This window comes from Gobio gobio (assembly GCF_949357685.1).
Source record: "Gobio gobio genome assembly, chromosome: 9".
NCBI lineage: Eukaryota > Metazoa > Chordata > Actinopteri > Cypriniformes > Gobionidae > Gobio > Gobio gobio.
This window is the reverse complement of record NC_137115.1, coordinates 50546486-50573308: the sequence shown is the minus strand read 5'-3', so window position 1 is coordinate 50573308 and position 26823 is coordinate 50546486. Positions and strand designations below refer to the sequence as shown.

The window sequence follows — 26823 nt, the reverse complement described above, 5'->3', positions numbered from 1 at the left end:
CATAATGTATTATTTAGCTTGGTTTAAGGCGGGGTATATGAGTTTAAAACAGGTGCATTACAAACAAATATTAGCATTGGCATTGGGATAAAACATGTTATGTTATTTTTTATGTTTTTAATATTTTTATATTAGTTTTTCTCTGCCTGTGCTTCTTTAGCTATATCAGCAGCAAAGAAAATTCGTTTTTTTTTTGCATTAAAACATGCACTAATAAAACGTATGCAGTAAGAACAGGTAGATTTATTAATAATATACTATAATAAAAGTAGGATATTTAATATATATATATATATATATATATATATCATATTTCTGTAACATACATATTTGGTTGTGCAGAATTTTTGGTAAATTCATGTGAACTGCAGAGGGCAGTGTTTATCTTTCAGATATATATTTTAAAGCACACACAGGAGTGTGTTGTAGTGATTAAGGAGCGGTAGAAAGGGATGTCAGGCTGTAGAATAATCTCAGGGTACAGGAGTGTCCCCCCTCTTGACTCGTTATATGGGATAGTGTCAGCATTCACGAAAGAGCAGTGTTTCTATGGTTTTTCCTCTGTGTGAGGTTGAAATGTAAGATAGCTTATGTAATTGATGGCCTCACTCTGTTGTGAACGGGTGGGCTGCCTCTATTGCTCTGACTCAGATTGGAGGCCAGTCTCTTTAACACACAGAAATGCTCTTCATTTCATGGTCTATTTCTAAATGTTGATTAACAGCAGTTTTAAACATCGCTTCTCAGCATCTCAGCTGTCAGCTCTCTTAGTACTTTAGGAGGAGTTCAAATGAGTCCATGTAACTCACAGCCCTGATCACAGCTCAGAATAGACCAATCGACCCCATACATGACAGCAGAGAATGGCACTTCTGGCTGTTTTCAGATGGTTTTTGCATTGCTCTCCAGACGGCACTGTAATGACATTCATCAAACATTCTGATGAGGGAGTCTTTAACTTCTGCAGTTCGTTCATCCGGACTTTGAACATGCAGAATCTATTTAAATGTTTGTTTGTTTTCTAATTTGAGCTTTATGTATTTTTATTTTTTATTTCTTTATTTTGAAAACTTTCCATTGGATTTTCAAATGAAAAACAATAGATCTGCACTCGCTTGTCGTCTTAATGAATTATATACATGTATTTTTTATTATACAACAAAGCAAAATTATTCAGACACCACTTATTTCTGTAAGTGAGGATAGCAAAATAAAGTAAACTGTGACATCTTACACCCAAACATTCTTCATACAGTGACTACCAGTAAAATTTGGCAGCAAAATGATTCAGACACTTTGACCTGAGCATGTTTTGCTGAAGTGTTTTTTTCTTTAATTGCTAATGCGACCTTTGACACCACAGACTGAACAAAATGAAGCATTGCTTGGTCATTGGTTGACCTAAATTGGTATCATCTAATTGTGTAGTTAAATGTAACAGCTGATTGGTTGATTGTAATCCATTACATCCATTTCCATTAAAGTTATCTGACATTATCAAGATAAATTTGTTCTGACACAGTTCTGACTCTGAGTTCTTGTCATATTTTATTAACATTTTCTAAACTATAGCGAATAAACTGTGATGATGTGAGAAAATGTTGAAGGTGTCTGAATACATTTTGGTTTGACTGTAGATCAATCAAACGTTTCGCCAATCAGCCGCATTTAGTGAATCAAATGTAATAATTAATTAAGACGACACAAGCGAGTGTGGATCTTTTGTTTTTCATTTGAAAGAATTGCTATTTCCACTGATCTATGCGCACAAAGAAACGGTTGAGCGCAGTGATTCTATCTTTTTTGACTTTCCATTGTTTCCAAAATAGTTTTTTTTTTTTTATCATTCTATAGCCGCCTTTATGCACTGGTGGTGACTGATTTGGAACATAAATTTGAAAGAAGTCTCTAATGCTCAACAAGGCTGCATTTATTTGATCAAAAGTTGATCAAAATACAGTAAAAACAGTAATGTTGTGAAATATTATTACAATTTAAAATAGCTATTTTCTATTTTGATATATATATTAAAATGTAATTAATTCCTGTTATACAAAGCTGAATTTTCAGCATCTTTACTCCAGTCTTCAGGGTCACATGATCCTTCATGATGTGGTGCTCAAAAAACAATTATATTATCGATGCTGAAAACAGTCATATTTTTGTTTAAACCAATATATTTTTTTAGGATTCTTTGATCAATAGAAAGTTATAGATAGAACTGATATAAATAGAACTGCCATAACTGTCATTTTTGATCAATTTAATGCATCGTGAAATATAAAATATTAATGCTGAATAAAATATAAAGCATACTGACCCCAAACTTTTGAGCTGTAGTGTATGCATCCTCACATGAAGCACATGAAGGACACAACTCACTCAACTGTTTCCAAAAGAGGCATCTTGGGATTGTTTTCACTGAGCTTGTTGCAGTGCATTCTGGGATTGCTTTCTCCATTAAGGATACCATGAATTTGGCAAAACATTTGCTATCTTAGAATGCAGAATAAATATGTTGGCTATTGTTTGTCTTGGTGTCGGAAACGATGCCTTACAATTCTGCAATATGAGTGTTGTGACAATGGCAAAGTGACTTCAATGCATCATTTCATTTACCAAGAGCCAAAGGCCAAAACCTAAGATTACCTTCATTAAATACTATACCGTTGCGGTAGTGTTGTCAAAAGTACCGGCCGCGATACCAATTTGGTACTGAAATTTTAAAGATGTGACTCTTTGAGCGCTGTTGAGCTGGAATCGTAAACACCTTCTGACTGCCATCTCACCAGCGCTCAAAGCGTCACATTTTTTAAATTTCAGTACCGATTTGGTATCTTGGTTGGTACTTTTGACAACACTACCTTTCTGTCTTGCACTCGCTGGTATATCCCTCAGGAAATGTAATCCTTTACAACATAAGTACATTTACTGCTTGTGTTTTAGTGTGTGTCTCTCAGATCTGTGCTGCAGTGCTGTTAACAGGCTTTTTCACACCTCTGTGTCTCTCACCAGAGGAATCATTGTGCATCTATGAAGATATTTCTGCCGGATATTTTCCTTCAACAGAACACTTCCACGCTTGCAGTCTCTTTTAATTTCCTTTTTTGTACGGGTACATTTTGTGCATTAAACAATAAAACAGGGCTTGTTGAAGGACAGACCTGAGCCATATCTAGACTAGAGACCTCAGGGTGGGCCCTTTTGCCTTAAGCTAATAAATAACCATCTCGTTTTATATTCATTTGGACTCGCACAAAAGTCTTAAGTCTCTTTCAAAGATATGAAGAAAGTTGCATGTGGTTGCCAGAACTTCAATGTAGAAATATATACACACATGCCTTCACTTCCCGGCCAAACAAAAAGTCGCTGTTTGGATTTAAGTAGGCAAAAGTCAATGATTGGATCATTATTGCAGTGGTTATTATGTTTCTAGCAAGTTATTTGGTAACAGTTCTTCTAACCTTAACTGATGGAGTGTTTAGCTTTTCATCTCTTAAACAACTCTGTAGGAAGACACATCATGGCCACATTCCAGAATGACAATGTCTAGATTCATCAGCTCAAACTGTGAAAGAATGGTTGGGAGGGAGCATGAAGAATCATTTTCACACATGAATCGGCACCTCTGAGTCCAGACCTTAAATTCAGTGAAAGTCTTTGGGATGTGCTGGAGGAGACTTTACAGAGTGCTGGACTCTTGCATTGGCAATACAAGATCTTGGCCACAAATTGATGCATCTCTGTAATAATAAATGTTTGATATTATTTCCATCAAGAGGTGCATACATTTTTGGTCTACATTTTTTATTAAAAACGCAGGTGGTACAGTAAAGCCTTTCTGAGCCTAGCTTTTCTGACACAGTGACACACACACACACACACACAAGTCAAGTCACCTTTATTTATATAGCGCTTTTAACAATGCAGATTGTTTCAAAGCAGCTTCACAGCGTTAAACAGGAAAATAATGCAACAGAATTTTATTCAGCCGTATAGCCATTCTGGAGAAAGCGGTGATGTCATCAGCTCATTTCAATTATCATTCAGTGACAATGTGGGCATTAGAACAGTAATAAGATCAGTAATTTAGTTTATATGGTTCATTTAGTTTAATAATTAGATTTATTGGATATTAAAATAACAAGCATGATTTAATCTCTTAAATGTCTTGGTGTGTGTTTTGGTAAAAATTTCAGCTTTTTATCTCATAATTAGGACTTTTATTTTTATTTTTTTATTATTTTTTTATACAAATTTAGATTTAATTTTTATCTCAGAATTTTTAAAAGCCCTAACTTCAACTGTTCATCTCACAATGACACACACAAGTTGACAAGTTGACATAATGGTAAGATATAATATGACACTAAAATAATGGAATACATTTTACTGTAGCAACACAAGATGTAACATAAAACTCATAACTTATATAAATAACTGATTTAAAAAAACTAAGATGACACTTTCAAATCAAGAAACATCAAATGATATTTCTAGTAACATTTTTAATATTTTGGGAATGATATTCTGGGAATGTTAATTTACATTTGTTCACTGTAATCTATAAGATTAATTTTGTGTTTGTTGTTTTTTTTTTTTTACGTAAAAACTGTTCAAATTACAGTTCATTTGTTTTCAGTCAGACTGATTAAAAAAAAACCTTTGTCCCCACTTCCAGAATAAAGTCAGCCAATCAGAGTAAAGCTTGCCAGTTTTGTGTGCAATATGCATCAGACGGTCAGTGAATGTGACTGGTCTGAGACAAAAACTGCCTAGCAACCCATCTAGAACGCCCTAGAAAACACATAGCAACACCCTGGCACTGTGGCAGCATTTTCTTACAGTAAAATCCATTCTTTTTATTGCATTGAATTTCTCCCTTTCATTTGTTTCACAGCTCCTGAGGAAGAGGCACATAGGAAATGATATAGTCACGATTATATTCCAGGAGCCAGGAGCCCTTCCGTTCACTCCACAGAATATTCGCTCTCACTTCCAGCACGTGTTCGTCATTGTCCGTGTGCACAACCCTTGTTCTGACAACACCTGCTACAGGTTGGCCTTGTTTCCATAGCAACCCTTGCTAAGCACAGTATTGCATGTTTTGCCTGTAGTTGATTACTGAGTTACATCATGGAAAATATGGTTCAGTGAGTGAAAGCTCTGCTGGGATTGGTTGAAAATAAGCCATTTTCTTTTCTTTTTTTTTCTTCTTATAGTGTGGCAGTGACCCGCATGAAGGACGTCCCTCCGTTTGGTCCGGCGATACCTTCAAATGGCATGATGTTCCGTGACCCCGCTGCCTTCCGCGCTTTCCTCCTGGCCAAGATCATTAACGCAGAGAATGCTGCGCACAAATCAGAGAAGTTTCACGCCATGGCTACCCGCACGCGCCAAGGATACCTGCGGGACCTGGCGGAGAACTGCGTTTCCACTACACCGCTGGACACTGCTGGCAAGCTGAACAATCTCATCTCTCTGGCCTCCAAACGCAAAGAACGCGTCCGGGCTCGCGAAGCAGCGGAAATGGGCGCCGCAGGGGCGCTTGTTTGGCGCGTACTTGCGCAGGACTACAGTGGAGGAGGCGCCGAGCTTCCTTGTGCTTTTGCCATCTCCAATGAGTATGTAGTGCTGGCGGACTGCTCCACCAAAGAGGTGGTGTTTAACTGTTTCTGTGCTGATGTGATTGGCTGGACAGCAGAAAGACTTGCGCTGAAGATTTTCTATGGCAGAGGAGACCACGTGGCCTTACGGGTACCGGAGGGCAGTGCACAGGATATCAGAGAGGTGGTGCAAAGACTTAAGGTACTGATACAACATACGTGGATTGCTAAGTAATTGGCTTGCATTTGGGCTGCCCCCTAATTGTAGACTAAATGTTAGTCGGCGAGAAGAGGCTTAGTCGACCAAGATTTTATTAGTCAGTTAGTCGCGGAAAAAACACACCGGAAGTGGCGAGGTCACGCAGTCCATGAGGGACAAATCATTAAAGCTACACTGTGTGATTTTTTTCCCACAACAAGTGGTGAACTTGTATATGACCATCCAGTGAATTTTAGTTTCTGTTCCTCTCAATTCCGATTTCGTTTGAACTCCTACGGTGGCCGATTTAGTCCAAGATTAACGTGGCTTCCAGTTCGACCTCATCCACATTCGACACTGTGCCATCGAGTGTTAAAGCGCGAAAGGCGAAGCTTGAATTTACGGGTATATCCCTCTTTGGCTAATGTACTTTCAAGATGGAGGGGAAACATGGCGACCGGCATTCGAACCCATTACCCGTATGTATTTTCAATGGCATATTATAAACTTACGAGAATACTTTATTACTTGAAAGAAGTAAATATACATTAATGAGCACATATATTTTTGAAAGAACTAAGTGTCACGACCGTGAACCTTAATCGCTGGGACCACTCCATCTTTCAGCATTAGGCGAGCTACAAATCCGGAGTTGAACTGTACCTTGTTTATAAACAAGGTCACCGAAACTCTGTTGCTGCTCCGGAAAAACATGATTGTCTTGCCATGACAGCCATAAACACACATCTTGGTGACATTGTTGATTTCGTGAAGTCCTGTGACTGCAGCGCAGTCGGCTTCCCTAAAGCGTTTGCTTTCTCGCTCTAGTCGCGCACGCCCTTTCGGGAGAAGACCCCGTATAGCCCATACAAGGACATTCTGATGTCACATATACCCTTTCTCTAAAAAAAACTTTCCGAAACTTATGAGAAACCGGAAGGAGTATTTTTGGCACAGAAATGTAAAACTTTGTCCATGTTTAGGATGGGAATCCAAATCTTTAACAGTGTAAAAAGCTCAGTATGCATGAAACAGCATTTCACCCCCCCTTTAAATGTGGCCTATCATTTAAAACATGCAAGTAGTAGCAACTTTACATGGCTGCTCTGTCTATCGTTAACCTAGATAATGTGCGCTATTATTAGGCTCATATCCAAGTGTTCATGCAGAGTGTGGAAGCTGGAGGCGTCGGCGCGATCACTTGTATTTTTGTCATTTTTCTCATACAGATAAGAGTAATACATCATTCCAAACTGTAAAGTGTCTACTTTTATGTGTGTAAACTCACAATAACAACAAACTGTTGTCATTCAGACAACAAACAGGATGCACTTTCTGCTGTCTCTCTGAACTGCATCCTGTCACATAAATGAATTTAAACTCAGCTTATAGCCTATATTTGCCTCACAGACATGAGAAATATATCTATAGAACACTTGAAATGTCTACTTTTAAACGAACCGATTCAAATCAAAAATATTATCTGATTATGTAATCCGTATGAAAGGTGTATTTCTCTCTAAAGGCGTATTTCTCTCCACTACTGCGGAGATAAGTCAGCATCGTCAACATCATCTTTGCTGCCGACACTGACTCAGAAAACACTAATTTATTAATAAACAATTAAAATGTCTCCTTGCTTTTTTTCCGACACATTCATAATCATTACTTTTGCCAGTGCTTTTGCCAAACTTTGTGTGCCCTTGAGTGCGAAATCTGCATATATTTCGCCCCCAGTATCTTTTTAAGTAATTAAATTAATATAAACTTGCGATTAGTCTACCAATGGCTTAAATTAATGACTACTAGTCAACTAGAAAAATTTAGTCAGGGGCAGCCCTAGTTTGCATTATGGTATATTTTTTTTTAGTCACTGAGCTCTTATCTGTCTCTCTTTTTTCTTCTTTGCAGGCATTGACTGTAGGTTGTGAGACGGTTGATATGACGTTGCGACGTAATGGTTTAGGCCAGCTTGGTTTCCATGTGCGCTTGGACGGAACAGTGTCCGAAGTGGAGGAATACGGTTTCGCTTGGCAGGCGGGTCTCCGGCAGGGTAGCCGATTGGTAGAAATCTGCAAGGTTGCAGCGGTGACGCTCTCCCACGACCAGATGATCGACTTACTGCGGACGTCGGTCACTGTAAAAGTGGTCATTATTCCACCTTACGAAGAGGGTGGAGCCCGCAGGTGAGCCTTTGGGAATTTGCACTTATTCTTTGATTTTGATAGTATAGATGGCTGCTTTTTGAGAAATCAAATGCTGTCTGTTGGGTGTCGGTCAACTACCTCACAATACAGTAAATCAGATATGGGTTATGATTTATTAGGCCACAGAAGCGGCATGTATGATATACACACACTTTTTGAATGACAGTTGCAGTGAGCAATATATTACACATTCACAGTGTTGGTTCTTATCAAATGTTTTTTTGGTTCATGTCGTATATTCCTCAAATCAGAGTTAACCCGGGGTCACACTGTATGATTTTAGCCACGATTTTGCCACCTAGGCCACAATCTGAAGTAGGGATGTTAACGATTAATCGACGATCGCTTAATTGTCGATAATACATTTAATCTATAAAACTTGCCGTGCATGCTGCTCAACCGCAAAACATGTAAAGCAGACACGAGGAAAAACGAAGTGAGCGTGCCAGAGTTATGTTTGGGACCATTTTACAGCTGGAGTTACACCTTCATCATGACTATAAGTGTGCGTGTGCATTCGCAGCCTTTTGTTTTGAGCAAATGTAAGTTGTAATGTTGTGTTTTATTTTGTGTTGGCCTATCTATATCTGGTTTATCTCATGTAGGATGCATTGGTTACAAATTAATGTGGTAGTAAAGCGCACTGGTTGATTTATTGTGAATTATTTGGGTTTAGTTGCTGTTTCAGCGCGTTGCTCCAGAAAGAGCACACCCATTAGACATTCTGATTTAATTTAGTTCAAGGTCGCTTGTTATTTTGTCCAGATATAATTTGTAATATTATGTTTATTTTGTTAGTTAAATAACACTCTAGCAAAGTACTCCAGTTTACTGGTGTTCATTCAGAGCTTCAGCGCGCACAGCTCAAACAGCAACGCACGACTAATAATAACTATGATTGGGACTGTCAAATTACATAACATTAATGAGAACTAGAGCCCGACCGATAAAGGATTTTTAAGGCTGATACCGGTACAAATATTTGGTGATTTAAAAATCCAATATTCCTATATATCGGTCGAAACGCGTAAAAAAACTTACAGATTTCCCTTACATTAGTTTTTTGCAGTTATTCATGATCCCTCAGCCTCTCTAAAATATGATAATGCAGTTTAAAAATAAACTTGTTTGTTTTATTGTCACAACAGAACAGAGGAACATAAAAATATATTAAAGTTCTGATAAATAAAATTTATAAAAACTATGAAACGCCAACACTCGTAATGTGGTTGAGCGGTGTTTCGTCCTTTGTTATAATTTTTTTAAAATATGAATTTATCGGCCATCATAAATGCCGGTACTGATAGTTTGGAAAATGCCTAATATCGGCCAATAATATCGGCCCGCCGATATATCGGTAGGGCTCTAATGAGAACACTATTTTAATAAATCGTTGTGCATTTACTGGGTTTAGTTGCCGTGTTGTTCCAGGAAAAGCGTCCACACATTCTGAATGGTACACATCTAAGTTAGCGTTTGTGACACGTTGTATTAGTCGTTATATTTGATCATTAAATAAGTAATTTAATTAAATGATCAACCACATTGACTAATTTTACAATCCTACTAGCCCTTTATTCAGATTAAACCCCTTCTCATTGATTTGGTGAGGAACATGGCACTTTGAGCAGCATTTGCACATCCTGTCATGCTGTTGACTATAAGCCACTGCTTTAGATGTATTGCAGTATTTAGGCTAATGATTAATGATCGTTAATTTAAACGACGATCGATCATGGCAATTTGTGTAAATTGACATCTCTAATCTGAAGTATTTGATTGTTATTTTGACGTGAACCAACTGCCAATTAATGACCATTGCGATAAAATTTTACCTCTGACGAAATTCTGTCCGAAGATTTAACGCACAGTCCTGTAGTGTGGCTGCTCCTACAGCAACCATCAAATCAAACACCAGTATGAGTTCACCGAACCTGATGGTGCAGCTAGTGAGACAACAACAAACCACCACTTGCTCCACACACATTGTATTTGATTTTTTTACAGTTTTCTTTTCAAGAGAAGCCACGATCAAAATTAACGTTAGAGATTGTTTGCTAGCCACCGTTTCTATCCTGCATGTAAATGCATCTCGCGTCACGGATTGATGATGTGAAACTCCGGACGAGTCTCCCTGTGTGTGTCCGTTTTTAACGCGCATTGACTGCCCTACAGTCTGACATTGACAACTGAGATCCCACAGTGTGACAAGGCTTACAGCGGGGATCATGATTGTACAGTCGGACAAGCAACAGTCATAAAGGTCATGTGAACCCGGCTTTACTAGAAAATTACAGGCAGGTGAGTTTGATGAGGCTTTGAGGAATTCTGGTGTGGCATCTTTACAAAGATTTACGAGCGTCTTAATTCAGTAACTATTGACTTATTAATATCTATTTTTCTGTACCTTTTTCCTGTACATACCCTGACAAACTATTTTAATTGGTGCATTAAAAAAATCAAACGAGCAAGCCATAATGCCATATAATTGCTGTTACAGTAATTTGGGTTATTTAATTTCATACTGCATACTACAAATTCACTCCTGAATCAGTTTAAGCTATGATTGTTTGTCCATTTGCTGGGAAGAAAATGTACAAGTTGGACCTCTTAGAACTTTAATTGAATATCCCTGCAGAGGATGGGCAAAGAGCCATTAGCACAACATTTTTATCAGAACGTTAGATAGCTCTTGTGAGTCCATTAAACTCATTCTGCTTTGATAAGTCATTAACGGAGAACACCATAAAAGACCGTCAGACTCCAGCCTGTCTCGTATAGAGACAAGGGCATGGCGTACTGTTGCCTGTGATGTTCCAGAGATCTAGAGAGAGCATCAAATCCCTTCATCACGTCTGTTTGTGTGGATGTTTTGCCAGATATACAATTACAGCGAAATCTGTGCAATCCTGGAATCCTTTTCTTTGAATAAGACAAACACAAAATATAAATGCAGTCTGACAGATGAAGGTAGGGACCTCAATTCGGCAAGTCATTCGGTACTGAAAACAGCAACTTTAAGCCTAAAATCTGGGAAGCAGCACATTTCAGATCTAGCAGGGCTGCTCTTATTGGTTTTTTGCACTTTGCACCCCTCTGGAGACATTCTCGTTTTGGAAAGATTAATGACGAGCTTCGTGGCAGAATTAATGCTGCTTGTTGCAGCTGCCCGCCGGCTGGAACCCCTCTGACATAATTCAAAGATTTACTGTTTTTATGGGTGATACAAAAAAACATCTTCAAACGAGAGGGAAGAAGCTTTTGTTTCTCTCGGCCGTACCTCCTCCTCGTCTGGTGCACAAACACGCTCGCGCACACAAATGCACACACAGGCACTCACCAGATTTTGAGAACGTTGGCAGACGCCTCGGTTCTCAGGGGAACAGTGAGTGGGAGTGTTAGAGAGAGAGGGACGGAGAGAAGGAGAGTGCTAGAAGAGGAGAGGAGAGAGGGATGGAACAGTTTACAAATGAAAACAGTGATTATGTGAAGCCTCAGTTTTGCTGCGTCGAAAAGGTATGTATGCAGACTTCAAAACTCCCAAAAATCGGACATTTGAAATGCACGTTTCGTTTCACATTGCGTAGTTTGGCGTCACATGTCTCTGAACTTTCTGCTGAGTGGCTGCTGGTAGGGACTAATTACTCAGCAGCGTGTTTGATTGCATGCTAGAGGGACATGTGTTCGCCGTTGTGGTTAATTACACAAGTAAACTCCATTTGAAATGTTCTCTCTCGCGCACACATGCATACCAACACCCACACTGTGCTGTGGAACGAAAGAGCGTGCTAATTGCATGCTTCGACATGCTTGTCTTTTTGTCATTCTATCTCTTTCACGCGTTCCTTCCTCTGTCTGTGTCTTTTTCCCTCTCAGTGGTCCAGCCTGTGTTTGTCAAGGAGTGCCAGGGGAGCAGATTGCATGCCTGGAATCTGTGAAAAAAGAGGCTAAAAATACATAAATAAAGGCGTTTTAATTAAGAAATGCGTTCGGAGTGAGAACGGACGGCGTGTTTAGCATGCAGGGAGAGGATATAAAGACCGGAGATGCTGAGGCATGTCTGAGCGCCTCCTCGCTGGGAAACAAAGTGGGAGGGTGTTACATACAGAGGAAAGAAACACCCCTCCTCCTCTTTCTCCCTCCATTTCTCCCTCCCTCTCTCTCTCTTTCCTCTTGTTATCATAGTGAAAGAGAGGATTGGAGGGGTGGGGAGAGCAGAAGTCTGTGTATGTGTGTGTGTGTGTGTCCGGTTGTCAGGGTTCGTTTGTACTTCAGCTGTCAGTCAGAGCCTCATGGCGCTGCCGCGGACATCCGATACAACAATCTGGTCTACACGCAGAGGTTAGTGATGGGCTTGGAGACAAAGAGAGGACGGACGTGAAATGCTGGAACTCAGTTATATTACAGTAATGAATGACAAAGGACACGGTGTAGGTGTTGGATGGGTCGATGGATGGATGGCAGTAAAAGAGGAGTGCTGGAGCTGACAGCACTCTTTCAGTGATGAAGAGGAAGATCTCCAGTGTAGCAACACGAGGCTGTGCTTCTGTATTTCACGCTCAGGGATTTTTTCTAGTCTTTGTCCACCCATGGCTTCAGTCTCTTTGATTATGAAGCATTAATGCGTGCTGAAGAATTATGCGTCTTTAACAGAAAACTGCATGTGCTGAGAATTGTCTGAGAATGTGTCATTTTCTCTAAGTTAAGTGTAATGTACAGTAGGGTCCAAAAGTATGAGATCACATTGATTTTTTTTTTTTTTTTTTTAAAGATGGCAGTCTAAATTTTGAACAAAGAAACGTTATGATGTAAAATAAGAAATAATGGTAACATTTCATAATATAGTCTTGTAAATGTATTAACTAATATTAATTAACAATGAGAAATATATTTATTACAGCATTTATTCATCTTTGTTAACGTTAGTTCATAAATTCATTGTTAGTTCGTGTCAGCTCAGGTCCATTAAATAAATATTAACAGATACAGCTTTAGATTTTAATAATGTATTTGTAAATGTTGAAATTAACTAACTTGGATGAATAACTTCTTTAGCTCATCATTAGTTCATGTTAACTACTGTAATGTAAAGTTAGAATAAAGTGTAAACCAAATCTTAAATATTTCGGTAATACTTTACAATAAGGTTTCTTTTGTAACATTAGTTACCATGAAGTAGCGTCCTTGTTATAATAATACATTTAAGTACTGAGTAATATTAATTAACTACATGTACTTACAATAGGGTTTAGTTGCATGTAATTATGCATAATTTCTGTTATTACTATACTAGGATACATGTAACAAGGTAGTGGGTAACACTTTATTTTACAGTGTCCTTGTTACATGCACTTACCATAATAATAACAGCAGTAAATTATGCATAATTACATGCAACTAACCCTTAACAAAGTACATGTAGTTAATTAATAGTACTCAGTAATTAAATATATAATGACACCGTAACAATGACAAAGTGTAACCAAATGGTGTTACCAATATGTGCTTTAATATTTGCAAATAGTTTTACTATTTTAAGATTTGCGCTATTTGTAGGTTATGGAGCCCCACACATAACATTTTGGAGGAGGATCAGATATTTATTTTAATTTTATTATTAACTTGTGTTTACGTCACTCCGATATCGTGGTTTGCAAGCTACTGAGAAACTGGTAGCCAGGCAAGTGACCAATCCTGAGTGTCGATGTCACTACACGCATTATATGAGCACGATTATACGGTTAGATGACCGGGCCGAGAACAGTTTGTAATCATGACATGCCGAACCAAGCTCAAGTGGAAATGCCGTCCTTAGAACCATTCGGCCTGACACTGGAAAAGCCGCTTTAGTATTGAATAATTTACTCCACTTGAACCCGCCCCTTTCTTACAATTAATCGCAAGTTCACATTCAGATCTGCCTCCATCCAATTGCAAACCAATACTTCCATGGCTACTTCCGTTTCATCGTGACTTTAAATCACGGCATTCATTTACTACAAAGAGGGAGTGAATTAAGTCGTGGGAACGAATGTGGCCATACTAGGGGCTCCATACTAGGTCACTGATCAAATAAGTACATATGTGACATTGACCATGTGACAAAGTCAGGAAGTTCTTCCATTGGTGCTCTTTTGATCATCTCAAATCATGCAGAACATCTGCTGTCATTAAAGCAAAACTGGCAAAGCAAATACTAAGAAATTATTAAATTCATGTTCAATTCCATGTATATTTGTATGTTCATAATATATTTTTTGTATATTTTGTATAGAAATGTGAAATGGAAGTATTTTCATAAGCTCTCAGACCTTTGGACCTCTATGTAGGTGGCAGGTTTATATAAACATGAGTTTTATCAATACAGTCAATAGTTAGTATTCAGTGTACATCCTCTATATCTCCATGCACTCTCCATACGTGTCTATAGTCAGTCAGGGCTAGTTTAGATGTCCTTGTGGTCTTCAGAAGAGAGTTTTTCGGGGTATTAGACAGAAGCGCTGTGGGGCTTGTGGTGCTTTCCACTCTCCCCCTCCTTCTCTCCCTCTCCTCCTTGCTTTCTTTTGTCTCATTTAGGCTTTCTGGCTCTCGGTTTGTCTGTCTTTTTCTCCCTCCCTGTGGATGGAGGATAATAATAGGTAGCAGCATACAATAAAGATGATGTATGAAATATAGATGTCAGAAGGGCTGGAATATCAGGTGAATTGCGGGGCTTTGATTATGTTTTGCTAGTGGCTGGACAGGTAGGAAAGCCGTGCTTTACTAGACTCCCCGGACTTGTCGGGGTCATACATTATCGAGGTCAGTAAGATTTTATTTTTTCATGTTTATAAAAGAGGTATCTTATGTTCACCAAGGCTGATCCAAAATATGGTAAAAGCGATAATATGAAATATTATTACATTATTATTTAAAATAACTTTTCTATTTTAAAATGTGATGATGGTGTGTCTTCAGTGTCACATGATCCTTCAGAAATCATTCAGATATGATGCTCAAGAAACATTTCTTCTTATCAGTGTTTAAAAAATGTTTTTTGTGGAGACATTTAGACTCCTTGTTCCGTAATAGGCTACGTTCACACTGTCCGTTTTTGGGATGGACAACCACATTTACTTACAGGGGTGAGTCTCTGAAATGCCCTGTCTCGAATAACTGTCTGCATGAACATGCAACGGGGAAACAAGTCTGTGTTCTAGAGATGACGATTTTCTGCATGATCGGCCCGGACTGGTGACCGGCCGGTCAGTCTCGCTTCTTTTCGCTTCCAAGCCGGTCTTTTTTGTTGCCAGCAGCACAGGCAATAACGTCAGCTGCACGTTCTCACACTCTACTCGCCGACGGCGAAGTGACACACACCCGCCTCCTCTCCCGCAGGTTTCGGGCTCACACCAAAAGCGCACGCACCACTGATCTTTAAGTGGAGCGCACAAGGTGCTTCTCAGTCGCAAGTACCAAAATGAGTGGCTTACTGCGCTTAAACGGATACATATTCAATTATGTCAAAATGTCCGTCTTGACAAGTATTCAGTAAAATACAGTCAGTTTCGAAACGTTAAACAGTTGAGAAAGATAATGTTGTGTAACAGTATATTGGATCCGTGCATAAACTCTTAAAGTGACAGCAGTCTAATAATCCTGCTGCTGTTTGTCATGTTAATCAAAGAACAAAAGACAAAGAAAATCGCGCTCTGCTCTTGACTGAATAGGTTCTATAACTTTAAGCATTAATCTGTATTACATTTTTACAGTGAAGACTATCCAGAGTTATTTTAAATTTGATTACTTTAGTTTAAAAATAATAATTTATGCTGTCAGATAGTTCTTAGAAAAAAAATCGGAATCAGCAAAAATCAGAAGTGGAATATCGGAAGGGCACACTTACAAAAAAATGGGAATTGGCCGAGAAAATAGCAATCAATGCATCTCTACCGTATTCTCTGACCAATAACCATCACTACAATGACCAAAGACATATCAAAGATGACAACAAGTTGACACGGCAAGAGTCCAATCGATGCGAGAGTTCATCCATCAAATCTTCATTAACCGACATATATATTGTCAAAGACTTAAAGGGTTAGTTCACCCAAAAATGAAAATTCTGTCCTTAATTACTCACCCTCATGTCGTTCGACACCCGTAAGACCTCCGTTCATATTCGGAACACAAATGAAGATATTTTAGTTGAAAGCTGATGGCTGAGAAAGGCTTCAGATAGGCCTCCATTGGCATTCAGTACATTTTCTCTCCCAAGACCCATAAAAGGCACTTAAAACGTCGTTACAAAGTCCATCTCACCACAGTGGCTCTACAATAATTTTAACGATGCGACGACAATAGTTTTTGTGCGCAAAAAAAAATCTAAATAACACCTTTATCCAACTTTTTATTGTCTTCCGTGTGTGCCTCCACGACGCATGCGCGAGAAAATATGACGCAGCGCCAGCGTTCGGGAATCCATGAAATGCGCACTTTAGCCCGATTTTGAGAACTACGCTGAGACCTAAAGCACGATCAATGTAGAATTCAACAGCTTAGATACGCGCGTCTTCCTCTGCTTGTAAACAAATCGCTTCTGGGTCATGTGTCCGAACGCCGGATCTGCGTCATATTCTCGCGCATGCGTCGTGGAGGCACACACGGAAGACAAGAACAAGTTGGATAAAGGTGTTATTTTGATTTTTTTTTTGCGCACAAAAACTATTGTCGTCGCATCGTAAAATTATTGTAGAGTCACTGTGGTGAGATGGACTTTGTAACGACGTTTTAAGTGCCTTTTATGGGTCTTGGAGGGTGTCGAACGACATGAGGGTGAGTAATTAATGACAGAATTTTCATTTTTGGGTGAACTAACCCTTTAATACTGTATATAGAAAGATGGTGGACTTGTATTCCTATGAATGGGAAGTGCAACACGCAATATGGCGGAATAAGTCCCGCCTTCTAAATAAGAGCCAATCGTCGATTGGTAAAGTCGTACCGTCATTGCAGCTGCTATTGGAAGCTCCGGTTCCTATAGAAACAGGCAGTGTTCTGAGACTGTGCATGTGCATTAGCTTGGTCCAGACTGAAAAAGGCAGTTTTTTTGTCACAATTCGAGTGTTTACAAACTACATTAATAAGACAGTTGTCAGATTTCATTGGTGATTTCAAATATGAATTTAATCGTAAGCTTGGCGAACATTTTTTGGTGAATTTGATGTTTCCCCATTCAAAGAGTTGGCGTTTCAAAGATGGCCGCCGAATGGAAATTACTTGTCTTAAAGGGACTTTGATATTGTCTAGTCTGGTTCTGTTCACACACTGATTTACTGAGAATGCAGTTGTGAGCCCTGAAAATGTACAGGTGTGAGTTTGGGTTATAGAATGGGGTTGTCACTCCCACAAATAACCGTACTGTGTGTGAACGTAACCGTATTAAGGACTCAAATACAGGACTGACAACCGTATTCTGCTGCTGTGTGAACGTGTCCATATTATAAATGTCTTTAGTCACTTTTTTATCAATTTAATGCGTCCTTGATGAAAAAAGTATTCATTTCTTTAAAAAAAAAAAATCTTACTGATCCCAAACATTTGATGTGTAAGATTTTTTTAGGATTTTATCAGTAAAAGCTACTGGCAATCTGAATGAAGGTAGATGAGCGTGGTAAAGCTCAAAGGACAGTTACCTTGTCTTGAGTCCTTGTGTGAAAGTGCTGACAGTGTGAGGGGTTCAGAGTGGGTTTCAGATTCTCATCATCATCAGAAAGCAGAGAGACCCAGAGGGATCCTGGCGCTGATGAGAGCGTTTCATCCTCCTGCTGTTTGGCATTCAGTAGGGGTTAGTGTACTGGTCAACGGGGATTTGGGACTAATCTGCCAGTGAACCAACCCGCTGTGCTCAAACACACACTCAAATTACTACAGAACCATTCGCTCAAACCATCCCTTAAAATCTCTAACCTTTAACACGGGATGAAGTGTTTTCATCTGGCACGCTGGCTTTAAAACGGTCATGATCACCCTAGACTCTCGACTTCCGACAAGACATCTGATCCTCAGAGCCATTCATTTAGACAGGAAGAGACTGACATACTAAGAGTCCAAATACTCTTTTTGTATTTACGAGCTGCTTAGGGTTGGGTTTATCTGGAACGTAAAGCGCCAAAAATAGACCTCTATGGAAATATTATTTCAAAGAGGGCGTGACCGAATCAGACCTTTTCAGAGGCTGTGACTGTGATCTCTGTAAAGTGGTGTAGTTCCCAAAAGTTTAAATGGGTATAAGACATTTATATACACTGTATGGAGTCGGTATGATTTTAAGAAATACTTTTATACTAATACTTTTATTCAGCAAGGTGCATTCATTTTATCAAGTGACAGTAAAGAAGATTTATGTTTCAAATAAATGCTGTTCTTCTGAACTTTCCATCCTGAAACACTTAGAATAATAAATGTTTCTTGAATGGCAAATCATCATATCAGAATGATTTCTGAAGGATCATGTGACACTGAAGACTGGAGGAATGATGCTGAAAATTCAGCTTTACATCCCAGGAATAAATTACATTATTTTAAATTGTGGTAATATTTTTTTTTTACAGTATTGCTGTTTTAACCTTGGTGTGCATTTAAAAAAATCTTACTGAGCCCAAACTTTTGGACAATAGTGTATAAATTATACAGTATATCTGTATAATACAGTATCATAATAATAATAATAATAATAATATATAGATATGTTGAGTTATGAACGGATGACCGTTTTAGAGTACGGAAGGTCTTTGCGTATTTATATTTAAATGATTTATGTAATGTTTGTGTGTTTGTAGGGGCTGTACGGAGGAGTACGAGATGAAGATGATGGAGCAGAAGGGAGAAGCGGAGCCAGTGGCTGCAGGCTATCGTGGGGGGCAGCGAACCCCAGTATGGCGTTGGGACAGCCCCCCTGGTACACACAGCTCTGCCCAGCGCTGGACCCCCAGCGGACCCCCACCAGTCCCCAGCCGCACACACAAAGCTCTGGTCCCCATTCCATACAGAGAGCCCCAACACATCTCTGCCAAGAGGTGAGACATTTCAGCATGTGGTTATAATCTCAGGAAAACCAACTATCGGGCACATATTTTGGCTTTGTTTTTCTTCTCACTAGCTATTTCCGTCTCCTCCCACAGGCCTGTCAGTTACCCAGAGAACCATTACAGTGTGTCTCCTCTTAGTGTGGACAGAGGGATGCCGTACAGAAACCCTTCAGCTAGTTTCTCCAGTCCAGGATCCGGGTTTAACTCCACTGCACTGGGGGTGCCGGGACTCAGCGGACCCTTTGTCCGCTATAAACCCTCCCGAGACGGGTCAGTGCTGTTTGTTTTGTTTTTTGAAGCATGTGGCATCAGTACTTTGCAACACTTTCCCTTGACTGACCTGTCTATTGTGTGTTATTTTAGTTCACATGGCATATCTAAAAATTCATAAATAGCAAACTCAGCCAGTTATTATCGCCTGTCAGGGTGATCATTTTGAAACGTTTTATTTTGTGATAATGACAAGATAATTGTACGTTTATACCATGGTCTGTCTGAATACTCGATTCCGATTGGCTGGAAGGTGGGCAATAAAATTGTTTAAAGGTCCTGTTCTTCGTGATCCCATTTTCAAACTTTAGTTAGTGTGTAATGTTGCTGTTAAAGCATAAATAATACCTGTAAAATTATAAAGCTCAAAGTTCAATGCCAAGCGAGATATTTTATTTAACAGAAGTTCCCTTTTAAAGCCTACAGCGAACGGCCGGTTTGGACTACATCCTGGTACATCCTGCTTTAATTACGTCAGTAGAACAGTTTATTGACTAACCTCCACCCACAAGAATATGCAAAAAAGGGGGTGTGGTCTTGTTGCTCCCTCGTGGAGAAGAGGAAGTGTTGCGTTCGGTTCGGTTCGGTTGCGTTTGTCGCCATGTCGTCCAGACGCTGTTATTTTCATCCCGGAGTCAAATCACCTTTGTTTGGCCTTCAGGGGCTGTAGTTTGAGCGCGTTCATCTCCCCGTTATGGTAAGAGGCGTGACCTTCCAGGGCAATGTGCGCTAAGCTTAGGGCTGGGCGATATGGAGCAAAAAATATATCTCGATATATTTTGCTATATCTCGATATACGATATATATCTCGATATCTTTACAGGAAAAATAACCCCCCAAAAACTACTGCAAAAACAAATATGCCAAATACCACAAAGTCTTTTTTTTTATTGAAGTGCAAAGAGGTAGGCAGTTCATGTAGGAACAAAGTAGGGATGCAACAATACAGTTAGTCCACAGTTCAATTTCTAGTTTGGTTCTTTTTACCACGGTTTTCGGTTCGGTTCGGTTCGGTTCTGATGGCTAGTCGCATCAGATTTTTGCTATTCTATTCTTAGCCGAACAGCAAGAGCTTAAGGAGGAAAAAATACTATTTTTTTATTGCAATACTCTTTCTTTATTTTACTTAAAAGACTTGAAAAACCTTACTTAAACTTAAAACTTTACTTTTAAAAAAACTTGTACACATTCCTAGTGTACTGTATAATATAAAATAAATATATATTTATAAAGATTTACACTGGCAGCTCAGAGCTGTACAGCAGCATATTAGTATGAAATTGAATTAATAAATGTAAAAATAAAACACTACATAGACTTCCCTATAAAATATACATTGATTCTTATTAAAGCTACTGTATTAGTTTTTCAGTCAAGAGCCGTGAGTGATTTTGTCTTTGTCTTTTGTTATTTTATTAACCACTAAAGGAATAGTTCACTCAAAAATGAAAATTCTGTCATTGATTACTCGCGCTCAAGTTGTTTTAAACCTGAATAAAGTTCTTTCTTCTGTTGGACATAACATATTTTGAAGAATATTGGAAACCAAACAGTTGCTGGTCCCCATTGTAGGAAATAATAATATGGATGTCAATCGCTACTATCAGCTGTCTGTGTTCAACAGAAGAAATTAATACAGGTTTTTGAACAACATTAGAGTGAGTAAATAATGACATCATTTTAGAGTGAACTGTGCCTTTAAGGACAAGCGGCAGCGTGTTCACTAGGCTGCCCTGCTGTCAATTTAAGACTTTCACGCATCTAATATACAGACACATGCTGATTTTACTTTCACTTTAGACATAACCGACTGTGTTTATGTTAACCTTGTGTGTATTTGACAGTATTAGCGCAGTAAGATTTAGTCCAGTAATCACTTGTTTGACAGGCTTTTAGTGCGCGCGCTCGGGAAAGCGCATGGTGCCCTACGCGCAAGGCTTTAAAACGCATGCAAATAATGAATTTTCATTCAAAAATAAAACAACTCAAATCAAGGGCATAGTAAGTAACCTTCTCCAGCAAGCAAGCCGCTCTCTCTCCGTAGTGTAACGTTACAGTCGCGGGAGTTCTTGTCTCGCAAAGTAATGCTTAGGTAAACTGTATCTTGGATCAAGTGTTTGAGAACCAACTGTCGGCATTCATGGCAGTAGACATCTGTCTGCTGTTCGTCCGACGCCTTAACCGAAGTATCTCCATATAATGGAGCCAGTTGTTTTTAAGACGAGTTCTGTAGCCTCCGAGCTGGTTGCGGACGCTGCCATGACAACACGCGAGGGGAGGAGGAACAAAAGCAAGCAGGCGGGGGGCGACCACAGCACAGAGAAGGCAAACAAGCAAAGTGGCGGAATCAGAATTAAATATAAACAATATATCGATATATACGATATGTCAAAATCCATATCGTTGTGTAAAAAATATCTCGATATATTTTGAATATCGAGATATCGCCCACCCCTAGCTAAGCTGCTGTCGAATCACAACACGGGAACCGCTGGCACAATCAGAACTCGTTACGTATTTCTAAGGGAGGGACTTCATAGAACGAGGAAATTCTCAGGCCGTTTTGAGGACAGTGAAAACAGCGGTATATAGATCAGTAAATTGTGTGAAAAATACTGTGTTTTTTTTACACATGAAACATGAACACATGTTATATTGCACACTGTAAACACAATCAAAGCTTCAAAAAAACACGAAAAACGGGACCTTTAATGCACAGGTAGTTCCAAGTCAGTTGAATAGCAACATTTCTGTTTTCATTGATGCACACACACATACATACGTCACTCGCACACAGAGAGCAGAGAACGCGCTGCACACACACACAAACATTCAGGAGCACAGTCACTTATCAACGCTGCCTCGTGACTTTAAGTAATGAAATAGCTTTGCTACTAAATTGCTACTTTATATTTCTCAGCAACGAGGGAGTTACATCGCTTGAAGTAATTAAAAACTCGTAGCTTCATTGTTAATGGAGAGAGAGGCGCTGAACAGACACAGGTACACACATCTCTCTCTCTCTCTCTCTCTCGATAATTAATTGAAATAAATGATATAATTCATTAATTCAAATAAATGTAATCTTACGCACTACTCTGTGTCTGATTCAAAGAGGGCAGAATGCTAGAGATCCAATGAGCTGTAACTGATGAAAATATCAATTTTACCCTTCTGATCAAATATTGCTCTGCAAACATCAATAACAGCTTTAAGTGGTCAATGCTGGCAAATGACCATGGTATAATCGGGATAATCCACGGCTAACTGTGCATTAAACGATTTTAATGCACTTCGCAGAGGCAACCGTTTTGCGTCGGGCGGATCTTTGCCTCCACGTTGTGCATTAAAATCATTTAATGCACAACTAGCCGTGGATTATCCCTTACTTATCCCACAAGGCGCCTGATTAGATGGATGGATGGATCATATTGCTTTGACCTGAAATTACTTTATGTAAGAAGAAAGATGCCGCACATGATGATAGACGTGAATTTGGCGCAGTGTAAGGGATTTAAAAATGCAAGATGCATGACAGTGTTATTAAGAAATAAAATGCAATGGTCAAACGCGTCGATCTAGCATGTTTGCATAGGAAAAACGACAGTTTGGTTTATCAAACTAAATGAATCAAACTTTCCAATTCTATAGCATGCTTGCTCTCACAAGCACTATCAAAATATCTGCAGCGCTCTCACATAGTGTAAATATTCATTATTTTGCTCAGCACTATTGGAAACTGATACAACAGAATGCTATAAATGTTAGTGAGGGTAGAAATGAACATCTTCAGGCGCTGTTTAACATCATCAGTGGGTGTGTCTGGTAAATGAGAGGCTGCGGTTGAGGCATGTATCAGCTAGAACCCACAGTACTGATTCATTGTGTGTGTTTGTGTATGATTGTATACGTGTATAAAACGGAGGTCATGGCATGTATAGGCAGTGTGTGCGGCCCTGTTCAACCAGAGGAACTTGTTGTGAATGTTTTTAAAAAAAATATGAGTTAACGTATACTGAATTATTCACAGAGAGAGAAGAGAAAAAAATCGTGTTGACTTCTTTCTCATGTTTCCCCTTTTCAGTGTTCACATGCATTCATATTTAATGTAATTATAAAAAGTGTGTCATTGATTAGCATATCTTGGTTGTTATGCATCTAATTAGGATTTGTCCCCTCCAGACCCCATTCCCATGATAAACGAAAATATTTATAGAGCTTACAAAGAGATTTATGAGGAGGATAATTCAGCTGATTGTGTTTTTGACCCATATTTTAAAGTGCATAAAGACCTTTTTTCTCTTTGTTAGTCTTGTGGTGAACAATATCTGTCCAAGATAATCCACACTTTGTAATATTTAGTCAAAATCTGAAAATGTGCTTCCATTCTGGAATGGTGTTCTTTCTCTGAAGATGCCAGTTTGATGGCCTGTGGCGGATCATTCTTAACCACACCCCTCTAACCACTAACCATCAGTGAAGAGATGCGCTGATATGAAGTTCCTCCCTCTATTCAATATCCCATTTCCCTTGAAAATGCGTCACAATAATAATTTAAAGTCTGTTTCAATTTAACTCACGCAGAAGTTCCCCTTAAAGTGCAGTAGAGCGTTATAGAGACGTGGCGCTAGTGTGAGTCTGTTAACGTTTCAAACTGACTAAGTTTATGGTGGTGATTCAGCGAGATGTGCTAATGAGTGCTATTAATAATCCCATCAGATCCAACCGTACATCACTCAAACCCACAGGGTGCAAGTGACAGAACACTTGAGTTGCAACAGACTCGGGATTGAAAGTGGCATGTGTGTGATGCGGTGTCTAAATTGAGCCTGTTTGCTTTCTTAATGCACATAATGTGCTTTAGTCATTGGTGCGTGCTATTGGCTACCAAATCAAATGTTTGTCTTCATTATTTTTTTATTAAAGTCAGCATGAAATAAATGTCTAGATTGTGGACAATTCATCTGTGCATACTTTTCATAATATAATCCATTACAGTCAAATGTACAGATCTGATAGTAATCTGATGGTACTTCAGTTTCATTTCGACAGCTTTCTGTTTCGGCTGATATGACCAAACTCCCCTCCAACCATTATACAAACCCTTTCCACAATCCAATAAAGTCTGATGTGACTAAAATCACATCCCGAACATTATTTCAAGCTGCTGTAAGTGATTTCCCCCACGTGCCCTTCCTTCAAAACCCTGCTCTCCAATGGCATGTCAGCCGACCTGAACTGTGGTGTCAATGTTTAGCTGGTTAACATGATCATATTTGTTGTGTTTGTGTAGGTTTGGGTCAGTCCAGCGTCCTCTCCAGCCATTTGACCCACATGTGACCGTTGATGTCTCGAGTGGAGAATCGTCATCTGGTTTCACTAGCCAAGAAAGCACGATGGAACGCAACAAATCAGGTAAACAAACACATAAACGACAAGACATTTATGGAGCGCCAGTCCTTAAACAAAAACTGCTGTAAATGTTTTTCTGTGTACCGCCCCATCTCTGTGTGAACTCTGCCCTCTGCTGGATAAACTCAGAATATAAGCCCCAAGCACGAGTGATCAGAGGCTGAGAGATGCTGATATTCAAGCGTAAATTGAGTGATGGACTGACTCTGATCGTGGTTGTTTTTGTTACCTAAAACAAATGATTAAAAATATTTTTCTTTATTGCAATAAAATATATATATTAGATGAGAAAATTTTAACTTAAATGTTATGAAACATTAAATGGACTTTTGAGATGTCCCGTCAACTTAATGAAATTGAAGTTGAAGTAATAAAATGACTGAAATTACTAAAACGAAAAGTGAAATAAGAAATATACTTTCATAGTATATAAATAATACTACAATAACACTGTTTACATCTGGTATTAGGGTTGGGCGATGTCCCCTAAATTGGCAGTTGACGATGTTTACAGTAAAACATCGCGATGGACGATGATATCTTTGGAGGGGAGGGGGAGGGGTATATTTTACTATATCTCTTTACATAAATATTATTTTCTATTTAAAAACTATAATTTCATTATTTTAATAACCCAACTAATGACTCAATGAGGGGGAAAACTTAGCTTTGTTCCACTTAAGAAGAGTTGTGCACTTTTAAGCAATTTTTATTGTACTATATCTCTTTACATGTTTTTTTTCTACTTAAAAACTATAATTTCGTTATTTTACTAACCCAACTAATGACTTTGGCGCTTTCCAATAGTTTGCGCGCACTTTTCGCAATCCGTTACGGAGCTATTCAATTTTGATTTTGCATATTGTTTTTTAAACGTTCATTCGTGTGGTTCATATGACCACCTTACAATATTTCAGTAACATCATTTATTTTGTAGCCTATGCTTTGCACGTCAAAGTTATTTGTGCTGCTAATTATAAGTGAAAAGTAAATCCTGAGTTTCCGTCTGCGTGTTTTTTTCGGTTTTCTTGTTCTTGATTTGTTGTTCTTCTGTGTTTTAATAAATGTGTGTTATCAGAATCACCTTCATTCTTTCTTTTGATTTGACATTATGGCCAAGGCAAATTGTCTTTAAAAGTATTAACAATACAAAAGTTATTTGACGTTCTCTGAAGTCTGGGTTTATCTGCCGCTTCAGTGCAGTAGCCTCAGAGCTATACGTGATGATCAAGATTGCCTGAGACACTACAATAGGCTACTAATAATTCATTAATAAGGGCTGTTTTCTTGTACAAAATTAAATATTTTAAGTTAAATGCACTGTGTAAGACAAGAGGCTAACAATGTCAAGACCAATATTTGTGTAGCCTGTCTGACACAGTATTTTCACAGACTAACACGTCACGTCTCTGGCATGGACTACAGTATTTAAAATAGCATATATGTATTAGTTATATTCTCAATTTAATTTACAGAGCAATCCCTGCAAAGTTTTTAGGTTTACTATAGAAGAGACTAGGATTAGTGTGTGTTGCACTCGCAAGACTCGCAACGGGGGGCGTGGCATCACTATGGTGGCTCTCCATCGTGATGTCATTGAGCCATCACATCGTCCATCGGCATAACCCTATCTGGTATTTAGATGTGTTTTGTTCGATCGGATCACAAGTGGACGAGGGAGACACATTCCCGTTTACACCTGGTGTTTTAATTTGTCTCTTTTGTCCACTTTCGACCACTTCTGTCCTGATTTCTTCAAGGGGATTGGGTGGGTAAATGTATGGATCTTTTCAGTGTTTCGATCTAATGATTGAAATGAGCTCACACAATATACATGTAAACATGACCAGAGACAACTCAAAAAACCTATGGAGAGCATCAGCTTTCGTTTCTGATCAGACAGCCACAAGACCAGCCGAGCGCTGTGAGTGTGTGTTAGAAATCAGGAATGGTGAGAGAACATTGTGCTTGGTACGTTTTCCGTCTTCAAACCAAACTTGGTTCTCCAGCAGACAAAGATTAAAGGTCCCGTTTTTCCTGTGTTTTTGAAGCTTTGATTG

The 26823-nt window shown here is 38.9% G+C and overlaps 1 protein-coding gene across 2 annotated transcripts in view; it reads left to right on the top strand.

Moving 5' to 3' along the window:
* sipa1l3 (signal-induced proliferation-associated 1 like 3) overlaps positions 1–26823 on the top strand; it is a 149998-nt gene that overhangs the window by 102430 nt on the left and 20745 nt on the right. For both annotated transcript variants that reach the window (XM_079825037.1, XM_079825038.1), the window contains exons 8-13: positions 4901–5058; positions 5223–5808; positions 7717–7991; positions 18833–19069; positions 19175–19351; positions 24645–24766. In XM_079825037.1, the coding sequence (XP_079681163.1) occupies positions 4901–5058; positions 5223–5808; positions 7717–7991; positions 18833–19069; positions 19175–19351; positions 24645–24766 (1555 nt within the window). The remainder of the gene's footprint in view (positions 1–4900; positions 5059–5222; positions 5809–7716; positions 7992–18832; positions 19070–19174; positions 19352–24644; positions 24767–26823) is intronic.